The 14,047-nt window shown below is 44.7% G+C and overlaps 1 protein-coding gene across 3 annotated transcripts in view; it reads right to left on the bottom strand.

Moving 5' to 3' along the window:
• The window catches only part of SYNC (syncoilin, intermediate filament protein), an 84,389-nt gene that overhangs the window by 38,542 nt on the left and 31,800 nt on the right, over nt 1-14,047 (bottom strand). The window contains exon 1 of one of the 3 annotated variants that reach the window (XM_056556554.1): nt 959-1,161. The exons of the other annotated variants lie outside the window; for them this stretch is intronic. Within the exon in view, the coding sequence (XP_056412529.1) occupies nt 959-1,002 (44 nt within the window). The 5' untranslated portion in view covers nt 1,003-1,161. Of the gene's footprint in view, nt 1-958; nt 1,162-14,047 lie in introns of those variants that run through there. 3 annotated transcript variants of the gene reach the window in all.

A 14,047-nucleotide genomic window follows, 5' to 3' on the forward strand; every position in this document is an offset into this window, starting at 1 on the left:
TTGGTTGGTAGGAAGTGTACCACCCTGGTCTGGCACCCTTTGGCTATGTTCACACGAGTGAATGTCCGCATGGAAAATTTCCCTGTAAACATTCACCTTACAGCGAGTGCCCGCAGAACATGCCGGTGCTAGGACCACTCGGAAATGCGCTGTCTCTTAGACAGCAATGCATTTCTGTGCAGACTCCGCAGAAGGAATAGACATGTCTATTCTTCCTGCGTGCTCCTGAATTGGGATTTCCGCTGCAGAAACATCTTCTGCGGATCTGCTGTATGCACAGCGCACCATAGACAAGTAGTTATTTGGTGGTGTCCAACCACTGGGACCACTGATTTCAAGAACAGAGGTCATATGCCCCTGAATGAATAGAGTGACAACACACATGTACGGACAGTGTCTATACATTCTCTAGGAGCCTTCCCAACACAGACAAGCGCTGAGGCCCATTAAGAATCTTTTTAAATTTTCTTTTTGTTAACATTCAATTTCTGTCTTAAATCCCTTTTCTATATTTTCATGTCATACAGAAGGGCCAATAATGCTATTCATAAGAACTTTCTTAATTCCCACCATTTTAATTTGCTTTTGTGCTGCCTTCTTAATGTGCTGCTGCTCCTTTAACTGTGAGCCACTATGCGAACTATTAGTATAGCTACTTTTTGAAGACTGTCACCGTCTCCTCAGCCATAATGATATCATTTTATGCATTATCTTTATCTCTGAAGATTTCCAGTATGCATTTGTGCATTCCCATTGTTAGCTGCATATCACTTTGAATCCCTTATGTCTATTCTGCTTCAGTATCATATGCAATTCTCCCTTCTCTGCACCTAAACATCAGAAATGAATCTATCATGGTGCTTTTCTACGCCTTGACCCTGTGACCTGTGCCACAACCTCTTTCCTTCTAGGAAAGTACCTGATGTACTTCTGTGTGCTATTATATAGAGAATCTTACCTCTCTTCTTGGGAGCGTTCTCCTTCTTCCTCTGGACTGGACATGTCATCTGCACTAACTGACTCCTCTGTTATTAATAAACGGTGCACAAGAGCCTGTGGGTAATGTTTCCCCCCTTCACAGGCTGGGTGAGACTTGTAAGCTGTCACTTTATATTCCACATGCTTTACACAGAACTTAGGGCCCTTGATTCTATCTGGGCACGCCTGAGATGACACTGCAGCTCTTTCCCTGGCAGAGCTATAGTTTGCCATGGGTTAATTTGTACAGTGCCAGAAATGCAAGGATTGGCTAATCCAATAAAAGCCTGTCAGCTGCACCCAGTGTGCTTGGTCAGGTCCAGTGAGATGCCAGTACCAGCTGCAGAATTATTTCATTTAGGTTTTGTTGTTTTTTTAAGCTTTCTCAATTTTTTTTTAGTAGAACTGTAAAGGAAATCTGACCTGTTTTAAGGATTAGTTATATTTGTCTGATGTGGGTCACTGCAAATTATTTATAATTGTAATAACAGTGGACAGCTAAATATGTTATATTAACCAAACACTGTAAAATATTTTAATCAGCTTGAGATATATGTGTATGTATATATAATTTTTTATTTTTTTTGTGTATGTAAATGGAGTATGCAAAGCAGCTCAATCACACTACATTTTCTGGTAGCATTACCTTAAAGGGGTACTCTGGTGGAAAACCTTTTTTTTTTTTTTTTTTTTTTTTAAATAAACTGGTGCCAGAAAGTTAAACAGATTTGTAAATTACTTCTATTAAAAAATATTAATCCTTTTAGTACTTTTAGGAGCTGTATGCTACAGAGGAAAATCTTTACTTTTTTGTGTTGTCCACAGTGCTCTCTGCTGACACCTCTGTCCGTGTCAGGAACTGTCCAGAGTAGCATAGGTTTGCTATGAGGATTTTCTCCTGCTCTGGACAGTTCCTGATACAAAAATCAGGTGTCAGCAGAGAGCACTGTGGACAACACAGAAAAGAAATTCAAAAAATAAAGATTTTCCTCTGTAGCAAACAGCTGCTAAAAAGTACTGAAAGGATTAAGATTTTTTAATAGAAGTAATTTACAAATCTGTTTAACTTTCTGGCACCAGTTCATTTAGAAAAAAAAAGTTTTCCACCGGAGTACCCCTTTAACCCCTTAAGGACAATGGACGTACTCCTATGCCCCCGTTTCCGAGTCCTTAAGGACCGATGACGTAGGAGTACGTCCTGTCCATTCCCGGCCCCCCGCCGCTAGCCGGAGGGGAGCCGGTGCCCGATGCCTGCTGAAAGCGTTCAACAGGCATCGTGGCATATCGCCCTGGGGGGTCATGATGACCCCCCCCATGTCGGCGATGGCCGCAGATCGCTGAACAATTCAGCCCAGCGATCTGCGGCGGATTCCGGGTCAATCGGGTCTCCAGTGACCCGGAATTACTGGCTGATCGGGGCCGTCTATAATTTTTGTTAATGCTTCACTGTGTAAGATAAGTAAAACCACAAATGGGTGGCCACCAATTTAACACATGCAGGTACATAAGTAGCCTACCACTCGCAAAAGCAAAACTCCTTGTAGTAGCTTAGCTATATGGGGTACAGAGGTAGCAGTCACACTTGGGTTCTGGTGCCTGAAGGGTCCCAAGGGCCTCTCTGTAGCATAAGACAACAGTATTATAAATGACACATGATAGGTGGGTGACCCTAGTACATATTTTGGACAGGCGCTTCAGGGTATGCCTCACTCCTTGCATGGCCTGACTGCCTACAGTGGTTAGAGCATACTAAGTTTTCTGTTTTTTTTTTTAACAACTATACACCTACATATTGGTGAACATCACTTTGTAGCATTTTTATACACTGGTTTGTATTGTCTCTCTCATCTTTAGACAATATGAAGTTCAAAAATGTGCTTGCAATATTTAAAGGTTTTCCCATTAAGGACAGTTATTACCTGTGAAAAACTGCCACACCGCGGAGTAGCTGATTTTACCACCAACAGTCCGCACTAATTGACTGCTACTGTCGTCGTCTCCAGGAACCCCTGTTCCACTACCTCCCAGGAAGGTAGGCTGGCGCGAAGCAGGTGCTCTCCCCCGGGCACATTTGCGTCCAGATTTTCCACTTCTGCCACCATGCTGACTGACAACCATGCTACCACCTTGCTTGCTCAGCTGCTGCCTCACGGCCAACCTGCATACCTCTTCTCCTGATGATGATGAAGCCCCTTCTACACCCGGCTCCCAATTGCGATCGGCTTCATCATCATCAACAAGTGTCTGCACATCACTGATGTCCTCCACAGGTTGCTCAACAGTGTCTGCTTCAGGACCCTGAACGCTGGCAACACCACCTCACTCACTCTCCTTATCTCTACTTGCCCTCCTAGTGTAGGAAGTGGCGGACTGTTTGACTTGGCAGTAGCTGCGGACTGTCCTCTATTAGATCATCCTCACTGAGTAGTGGAGCTGAACCCACAGCATAAGATACTTCTGTAGGGGAGGGAACAGCATAGGACAGAGGCAATGGAAGGACAGGGACTGCTCCCGGGCCATGCCAACTGAGGGTTGTGTCTGGGGAACCAACCGACTGTTGACTGGGTGTATCAGATGTCACTTGTGATGAAGTGGATGACCGTGATAACCAATCGATAACGGCAGATGGGTTGCTGGTCGAGACACGACCGCTAGCTGATACCGGGAGATCAGGCTTCTCACTGCTGCCACTCGCCCCTATTTTGCTATGACCTCTGCCTGTGTCTGATGAATTTAGGCATCTGCTCCTCTGTGCACATCCTGGCACTTCTCTGCCTGACATACTTCGTGCGTATGTGAGGGGAGTACAATACGCTTAAAACAGTATTTGTCTAGAACAGCAGCATGTGTGTACTGTTGGCTGGCCTTTTACAGTAACTAGGCCCTTAAGACTTTAGCAGGAATAAAATGGTACAAAACTTAGAAGTAGGTCTGTGATATGCACTTATGAGGGGAGAAAAATGCGCTACAGTACGCTTAAAGTATTTGTGCACAACACTAGCAGTAGACTGGTGTAGTAGACTACTGCAGCACCCAGTCGCTGTGTACTACACCCAAAATTGCACTTTCTTTCTAGATCTCCCTCCCTTCCCGATCAGTGCTTCTAGGCAGAATTTGTGCTTGAGCTGAATTGCTGCTGTTCTTCTGTGCAACACACTGCTCTCTGTTATAGAATGCTGTAGACAGTGACTGGGAGGTAAATCGCTGCACTGCTCTCTGTCCCTCTGTGCAACAGAACGCTGACTTGACTAGGAGGTGAATAGCTGCCGGAAAAAGCTTTTCTGTGTGACACACAGCACTGTCTGTTCCTATATATATCTCTGCAGTGAAAGGATGAAGTGACTGGCTGCAATATGGCTGCAGATTATATAGGGCTGTGACATCACAGGGGTGACTGGCTGTTGATAGGCTGCATCCTGCATGTGATTCAGGGTCATCCCGCCTACAATTGTTCCCGCCTTCCCAATATTCCTTGCCCCATGTTCTCACATGTGGATCTGCCATTTTAGATGCCCTGGAGCCTGGACCGCAGTAAATGGAATTTAATGAAGCGATTCGAGCTATAGAATTGCGGCGATATTCGCATTCGTTGCAAATCAAATTTTTTTCTGAAATTCGTAACGAATTCGGATTCATCAGATTTGATTCGCTCATATCTAGTTCTGAGATTCTTACAATAATGGAATTGACAGAGTTCTTGGAATAGTTGGGCCTTGAAGCTGGTCCACGGTCAGTTAAGACAGACTCTGGGCACCCCAGCGTTTGTACCCACTTGGAGTAAAACATTTGGGTGGCAGTCTTGACCAATTTTGCATGGTCTAGTGCAACCAACTGGTTAGGTCTGTTTCTCTGGATGGGATGGAGGGGCGCCCTCGCAGAGTCTTCCAAGTATAGAGATCTTCCTTTACCTTCTCTGGCCTTGATTCACCCTCGACAAGGGTAATGACAACATTTTGATAGACGAACCACTGATAAAATGGAGGAATCTCCACGTCCTCCCATTCGTCTTCTTGGGGTGGCTCTTCCCCTGGGGTCATCCGGGATAGCACATCGGCATTGACATTTGACTTGCCACTTCTATACTTGATAGTGAAGCTGTAGTTGGCTAACCTCGAAGCCCATCGCTGTTCAAGAGCTGTGTTCAGGTGGGCCAAGGGATTGTTATCAGTATAGACTGTAAATGGCGTGGCCGCCAAATAATCTTTGAATTTCTATGTCATGGCCCATACTAGGGCAAGAAGTTCCAGCTTAAAAAAAGCTGTAATTCGCATCATTCTTCTCTGCTCCTTGCAAATTCCGACTGGCATCGGACTTGGACTTAGGACAGCTCTTATGTGTGACATTGCTTAGTTTTCTGTTGTCGACACAGTTTCATCCTTCTTTTTGACTAGGACAAGTGGCGCCGCCCAGGGACTTTCTTGAATCATGTCAGCCAGCACTTTCTTTACAGTCTGATACATGCTTTGCGCAATTGGACGGTGTCTCTCTTTGACTGTCACCGGACTGTCACCAGTGAGGATGCAATGTTGGATTATTGACGTCTTCCCAAAGTCTGTTGGGTGCTTACCAAAGGCTTCATGATACCTCTTCACTACATACCGAGGGGTAGAGGCATCCCCAATCTGGAGCTGCGCCCTCTGGTTCAGTCACGATATCTCTGTATATATCCTGTATTATACTCCAGAGCTGTGCTCACTATTCTGCTGGTTGGGAAGAGAGGCATACAAGGTATCTAAAATTTCTGTAAAACAATGTCTCATAATGTTCATCCCCAGTATGAATTCAGCGGACCCCTTATCGGTCACACTGGTTACAATCACTCCCTGCCCTGAGAGTACATGGTTACCTTTTTAGGGCGTCTATGCCGTTTAGGCTTAGGGTTTTGCATTATGGTCCATTAGGGTCATCATAGGCTCTTAAGTCCCGTTATTCCCCCCTTTTCCCTCTCACGGTAGACTGGGGTGGTTCCTACTTACTTATTTAGAATTTATTATTTAAAATCATTACTTTTGGTATGGGTGTATATATGTACATGTATGCATATGTACAGTTGTGGTGTGTGTGTGTATATATATATATATATATATATATATATATATATATATATAAAAATTTCACACTCCTCCCTTCATTTATAAACTGATTCTATCCTCTATTGGCCCCTGCTATATTGGGTATTAGGTCCCTTCTTTCGTCCCCTAAAGTTCGTTATATAATCACCTTGTCCTCTCTTTTTATATATCTTTTTTATATATCCTTTTTTATTGCATTGGCACCGCCCCTGGTCCCTATCAACAGCCTATTATTGATAGTTACACCCACTTCTTAGTCTGTCTGACTTCTAAGTGTGGTGACTTCCATTTATATATATATTTATAACCAGTAAGCTCATTATACATTTTACTTTTCTATGTAAAAACAAATTAATATTAATATCACTATTTACCCTAGCCTATTCTCTTTCCATCTATCTATCTATCTATCTATCTATCTATCTAACATTTAGTATTTCATAGTCTCTGCCCTCTCCAGCCAATAAGCCAGTTGTTCTCCTCTTCTACTGAAGGGCAGCCCCGTCCGTCACCACTTGGCTAATCTCGGAGCCTTTCGGCTCCGGCGCTCAGAGCCGCCCCCACTGCAGGCGTCACGTGGGAACGGCTCACGTGACGATACCCGCAAGTGCTGCCCTTTTAAGCGACGCCGGCTCGCACATACGGCGTGCGCTCCCCGGCATTATACGGGCACTCTGCTATTTCAATGTCTACCTGGCACCCCGCCTTTGAAGCAGTAAGTACCGCCGGCTTTTCTTCATATCGCTCTACTTGCGGACTTAGTGCTATATAATCTCTAGCTAGTTACACTCTCTTGCATTGGTTCCTTGTAGGCAGCAGCTAGATGGCCCCTTTGTATATCCTGAGTGAGTACCACTTTCCTATCTACACATGGAATTTGGTAAGCTGTTTCTATTTTATATACATCTGTATACTAGTATATTGTTTTCTTTTCAGGCTCATCTCTATGATCCATATGGTGTATGAAGAGCTCTTTGGTACCCCCTGGTATATTGGTATCGTCCATTTACAGGCTATCATGCCTGCTAGGAGTTATTTATCTAATTGTTACTACTCTGAAGTTCTAATAATCTAATTTTTATCACTTGTGCTAATTCTACTATTTCTAAGCAATTGGGCCTGCTGCTGTCTGTAGTGCGGTTTTTCTATCTACCTATCTGACACCGGTCATCTATATTATATTATATAATATATTTTTTCTTTGGTATAATACCTATGCCCTCCAAATTACCCCTGAGGAAGTTCTGATTGACAGCTGACATGGACCAATTCAAAACTGCCCTTCCCCTGCCCATATAAGGGAGCAGCGGCCATTAATCTCTCTCTTGTTCCTGCGCTGCTGATAGAGGAAGGATCTGCGCAGCTATCTTCAGCAGTGACTAGGCCCAAGCCTTGCAGCAACGGCCATCCATACAAAACTGTGAGTTATCTCAATCCCTGTTAACACCGCAAGATCACCGGACCTAAATAGACCCCTAAATCCGGACGGATCTCTGCATAAATCCTAATTCTGCTAATCCTTGGATAAGTCAATGGTCCGCAGCATCTGTCAATCATTGCTGAGCTGTGTAGAGACTGTATTACTAAGACTGTTGCTGTTAATTTGATGTACCGCAAGTACTTCAGTAAAGTTTATGCAAGTTCAAGTTCATCCCTATCGTGGACCTTCATGCATTTAATCACGCACCTATCGTTTCTGGGAAGGGTGGCGATAGGCCGAAGATTTACCTCAGTGTATTAACCCCCACCCTTGCGTCACGAGTGACAGGGGTTAAATTAACCCCTCATATACCGAAGCAACACCCCCACTACATTATATCCCCCCAAGGGCTACCACATATACAGGTAGGGGACCAGTACATCCCATGTTACTGACTGCCTGTGAATTACATCATTAGATTTTTACCCCTCCTTATCAGATCCCTTCTGGCAGCTCTCAGACCTACCCTCCCCACCATCCTTGTTTCTTGATATGTCTCCCAATGCTCAGAATGCTGCTGCAGGTAAAATGTTTGCCCTCTCTAAGAGAAAAGGGGAGCAGTGATAGTAGGTGAGTACATTTAGTGATTAGCTTCAGCTTTCTACAACTACCCTGACTCTCACTCCATGTCATTATCTGCCGTGAGCAGCTTCTTTAGTTTCTTTTGCTCTCCTGTGTTTAAAGTTTTACTGTCATTTTGAAAAATTTTGACATGTTGTCCAGACATGTAAAAAGTTTAGATTGCAACCGGTCTCCATCCCGAGACCTGCTGCAATTGTGCAGCCCATCTCACTCTCTGGCTGTCACCAAAACCCGAATCATTCCCATAGACTCTAATGCCGTAAATGAGTTGGCTGGGGAGTGAAGAGCACTTCTGCACACTATACAGCAGGGGCACTCAACTGGTGGACAACAGTCCAGATCCGGACCGCAGCCGCCAGTCATCCGGACCCCCGGGCGGATCTCCCCTCATTCATTTGTATAGGTGTCTTTGAGACACCATAACAAATGAATAGCCGCGGCCCGGAGCAAGGGAACACTGTGCAGGGGGATGTGGAATTCCTATCGCCCGACACCCGGGACATGCAGTTCCGGGCGCAGGGCAGGTGAATTTTTCCGGGCCTCAGCCCGAGCAAGCAGGACCAGACCAGACAAGCGCGGAGGCGCTCAGCAGTCTGTATGGAGTGGACTCCCGATTCGTGCCCGCAGTGATCGCCTCGGCTGGCTATTAACCCTTTAGACATGTGAATGCTCCCTGGGGGGCTAAGGGGGTAGATCGACCCCCCCCCCCGCAGCGTGATCGCTGTTGAGGCGTAAGATCCACTTACCTCTGTTCCCTGCTGTCCTGCTGTGGCTCTGTCATTGATAGAGCCTGGCTGGACTAGGCTCTATCAATGGCGTGCAGAGCACACAGATCTATGGAGTTAAATAGAACTCTATTGATCTGTATGAGGAATCTAATGATTCCTCCTAAAAGTCTAATGAAGTGTAAAATAAACAAAAAAAAGTTTTAATAAAAGTTTAAAAGACACACATTAACGCCTTCCATGTTAAAAGTTCAAATCACCCCCTTTTCCTACATAAAACATGTAAACATAATAATAAACATATTTAGTATTGCTCCATGTGTAATTGTACGAACTATTAAAATATTACATTATGTATCCCATGCGGTAAATGACGTAAATGTAAAAAAAAAAATACCAAACCACAGAATTGCAATTTTTATAATATCCCAGAAAAAAAAGTTAAAAAGCAATTAAAATTCAGCTCAATACCAAATTGGTACCGATACAAAAAACTGGCGCAAAAAATTAGCCCTCATACAGCCTGGTATGCGAAATAAAATAAAAAAACTACAGGGATCAAAAAATGGCAATTAAAAAAAAAATCAGAATTTTTAAAAAATTTGTAAAACATGACGGAAACTATACAAATCTGGTATTTCTGTAATCAGGCGGCCTAAAGTATCAAAACAACATGTTAACTCAACCACAAGGTAAATGGTGTAGAAAAGAAAACCACCAAATTAGCAAAATTATCTTTTGCTATTTAAATTTCACTTCACCGATTTGAGATATATATATATATATATATTTGTGGTCGTTGCTACATGACTGATATGCGTACAACCCTAATACTAACCTAACAACCAACTGTAACCAATAACCTATCAACCTCAACTAAGCAGTCTGAAGTGTGCCATAACTGCGGCGTAAAGAATATGCCTGGAAAAGAGGGCATACCCTGTGGTAAGTGTGATGAAATGAAAAAGAAGGGGGGGTGGGTGGGAGCGAAGAACCCACAGCGTCATTGAAGGGGGGAGAGCCGTGGGTTTTATGGTCATCCCACTCCTCCCACAATTACAGGCCAGCTGCGCAGGCCTTTCCATTTGTGGTCGTTGCTACATGACTGATATGCGTACAACCCTAATACTAACCTAACAACCAACTGTAACCAATAACCTATCAACCTCAACTAAGCAGTCTGAAGTGTGCCATAACTGCGGCGTAAAGAATATGCCTGGAAAAGAGGGCAAAACCCGGATTTAAACAAACATTTGTTCATTGCAGATTACAACACAAGAGACTGAAATGCGCTAGCCATTTCTTTGCGAGGGTTAGGGAAATACTGCATGTAGCATCCGCATTTCCAACATCCTAATTTCATGATTACGTGGGTTGGGACCCCGTGCTTAGAAGCGGCTGTAGCTGCGCCAATACGGAAGGAGTGACCGGATAATGAAGTCGGGACTCCTCCCAGCGACCTGACCGAAATGCGTAAATGTTTGATGAATTGAGAAGTAGTTAGCGGGTTGGATCTGAAATGGAGTAAAGGGTCGACAGCTGATAGGTTAACACAGGCATTCAACAATTCACGTTAACACAGGCATTCAACAATTCACGGAGGACTGTGACAGGACCCCATTTGTGCACGGTGGGGAAAACCGGACAATCACAGTTTGACCCGGAGACGAGGTCTTGGTCTGAGTGAGGGACAGCTGGAAATGATCAGAGACATGTGACAGCTGACTGACCTTAGGAAAGGGCGCGTTAACGGTCCGAGCAGTACACTCACCCGGTCTGAGAAACCCATAACAGGCAAGGTACATGGCCGCTATTAATGTGAGGCTATCACGAATACCCAATGGTGTGGAGTCTAACAAGTCGGATAACTGCCTGGACATGTTGCCTGTGATTGGTTGTCTGACTGGGCTGCGAGGGACTTCCTTCTCAAGGATGCCCTTCAGAGCGGACTTCACCAAGCGAGAAGAGAGTATAGAGTAACTACGGGTATTGGTCAAGGATAAATGGTGTTGGATACCGGCTAGATAACTCTTAATAGTATTGTGGGATAAATGCAGTGTGGTATGGCAAAACCCGACATATGCTAATAGGAAGAGTACTGAAATCTTGTCGCCCTCGGCATGCTTGGATCTGGATTTGGAAAATGAGTTCCACGCCGTACCATAAAATTTTTCGCGTATTTGCGGACAAGGCATCTGCTGCAATATTCTGGACTCCTTCAACGTGAGCACATGTGAAAGTAAATGTATGTAGTAGGGACAGCCAAACTAACCGTCTAGCCAAGCTCATTTATCTATAACATAGCTGACCGTCTAACACCAGGACAGAGAGAGAGTATCCGAAGACGTGACGGATGAGAATTGTATACGTGACTGGACCTAGACAAGTATGTGCCCGGTGACAAGTGCGAAACGTTATACAAGTACCTTAACAACCTAGAACACCCTGAAGAGCATCTTTAGGAACGAGACTACACAGAGAAAGGAATGCACCGACAATGCAAGCAATCACAACCTGAAAACGTGTCAGGTTCATGAGGTGATTACTTGGACAACAATAATCAACTCTTTAAACCAGGACAGAGGGAAAGTATCCGAAGACGTGTCGGACGAGAATCGTATGCGTAACCGGGCCTAGACGAGTATGCGCCCGGTGACAAGTGCGAAACGTTATACGAGTATCATAACAACCTAGAACACCATGAAGTACATTTTTGGGACATGACTACACAGAGAAAGGAGCGCATCGACAACGCAAGCAATCACAACCTGAAAGCGTGTCGGGTTCATGAGGTGATTACTTGGAGAACAATGTACGACACTTTAAACCAGAACAGAGGGAAAGTATCCGAAGACGTTTCGGACGAGAATCGTATGCGTAACCGGGTCTAGACGAGTATGCGCCCGGTGACAAGTGCAAAACGTTATACGAGTACCATATCAACCTAGAACACCATGGAGTACATTTTTGGGACATAATTACACAGAGAAAGGAGCGCATCGACAACGCAAGCAATCACAACCTGAAAGCGTGTCAGGTTCATGAGGTGATTACTTGGACAACAATAAATAACTCTTTAAACCAGGAGAGAGGGAAAGTATCCGAAGACGTGTCGGACGACGAGAATTATATGCGTAACTGAGTCTAGATAAGTGTGTGCCCAGTGGTAAGTGCGAAAGTTTATAAGAGTACCATGACAACCCAAAACATCGTGAATTCCGTTTTTTGAGAACGTGACTATATCGTAAAAGAGGTGCACCGACGACACAAGTAAACACAACCTGAAGACGTGTCAGGTTCATGAGGTGATTACTTGGATAATAAAACAAATCTTATCACCTATGTGTGGCGTTATTGCTGTTCTGAAGGCGTGTCAGTAACAACCGTGCAACGTACTCCCTGCGGGCGTGGCAGGCATGATGGGTATACATCACCTATGTGTGGCGTGTCAGTCATAACAATTATGCGACGTACCCTTTCTGTAACATGACAGGCTTAACAGGTAAATACCACCTATGCGTAATGTCAGTGTCGTTCAGAAGGCAAGGCATGTCAGTACCAACGATAATGAGACATACCCCGTCTGCAACGGTTTACTGGGTAAGCCCCGCCTGTGCGTCGTGTAATTGTCGTTCTGAATATGTGTCAGCAGCGACAACTGCTATGTATCACTCTGCCTATATAAAGATGCGTGCAGAACGACTACGTGTGAAACTGTCGTGAACCGCTATGCATGGCTGTACCACCAACTTGATGAACCTATACTCGGGCCAACCATATACGCGTATAGACCACTAGTGAACGCCTGAAGCTAACCACGACCTGATGGCAGAGAATATGCCGGCAAGTAGTAACTATTATGACCACATACCTGCGTACAGGGCCACACCCCATGTGCTGTATGAGCATGTGCGCTGCACAAAACTGCGGGCGTACGAACTTCACAAATAGCGCAAGTGCATGTACAGAACACATGCCACGAGTGCACACGCAGCCTGATTCCCGCGTGCACACGAGTAATATAACCCTACAAACACGCGTGATACAAGTCCTGCGAGCAGGTGTGCAGCACAAACCTTATGAGTGCATATTCAGTAGTAATCCTACGAGCGTGGGGGCCATGTAATACTATAAACGTGCGTACAGTGTGACTCGTATGAGCGTGTACAAAGTATGAATCCTATGAGTGTGTATAACATGACTCCTACAAGAGTGTGTGTAGTATGAACCTTGCAAGCGAGTACAAGCGTGTATACCACGTAAACCTACGAGCAAGTGTACAGTATGGATGCTACATTGGTATGCACCGCATGAACTTTATGAATTATGCGAGCAAGTGAACCGTATAAATGCTACCGGCGAATGTACTGCATAATCCTAACGCGTGTAAGTAAGAATCCAACAAGCGTGTGTACAGGATATCCTACCAGTGTGTACTGTGTACGGCATGAATCTTATAAGTGTGTACGCAGCATAATGCTACAAGTATGTACAAGCGTGTGTATAGAGTAAATGCTACAAGCATGCACCCCACAAATATGCTCAAGCGTGAGTGCAGTATGAATGCTACAAGCAAGCGTACAGCATGAATCCTAAGGGTGAATGTACGATACAATCCTACAAGCGAGTGTACAGTATGAAACCTGTAGGCAAGTAAACGGCATAAACTCTACAAGTGTGTACTGTATGAAACTTACAAGCGTGTGTGCAGTATAAACCTTACAAAGGGGGTGTACAGTATGACCCTAGAAGCGTGTGTACGGTATAAAACTACCAGCGCGTAGAGAACGAACGAACCCTATAAGCGTGTGTGGCGTATAAATGTTACCGGCATGAATCCTACCAACGTGCATGGGTACCAGGATGTGTACAGCATGAACCCTACGGCATGATTCCTATAATTGAGAATCGTAGCTCCACAACAGCTGGAGGCACACCGCCCGGAAACACAGAAGTATAAATATAAAATAAATGAAAAGAAAACTGTGAGGAAGATAGTTAAGAGACAAAGGTTGGAAGTGAGCGCAGCTGTTGGTGTAGCGTGCCTTACACTGACCAGATTGGCAGCTGTGGGGGTGAAGCATAAGCCCACAGGGTGGGGCAGAGCGGTGAGTCCGATTGAGTGTAAAGGTGTGCGAGTCTCAGTATACTGGAGACACATATAGATCCTCCCCGCAGCACCGAACTACAAAATGTGATAATGATATATA

This window comes from Hyla sarda, chromosome 2, assembly GCF_029499605.1.
Source record: "Hyla sarda isolate aHylSar1 chromosome 2, aHylSar1.hap1, whole genome shotgun sequence".
In the NCBI taxonomy this organism is placed as follows: Eukaryota; Metazoa; Chordata; class Amphibia; order Anura; family Hylidae; genus Hyla; species Hyla sarda.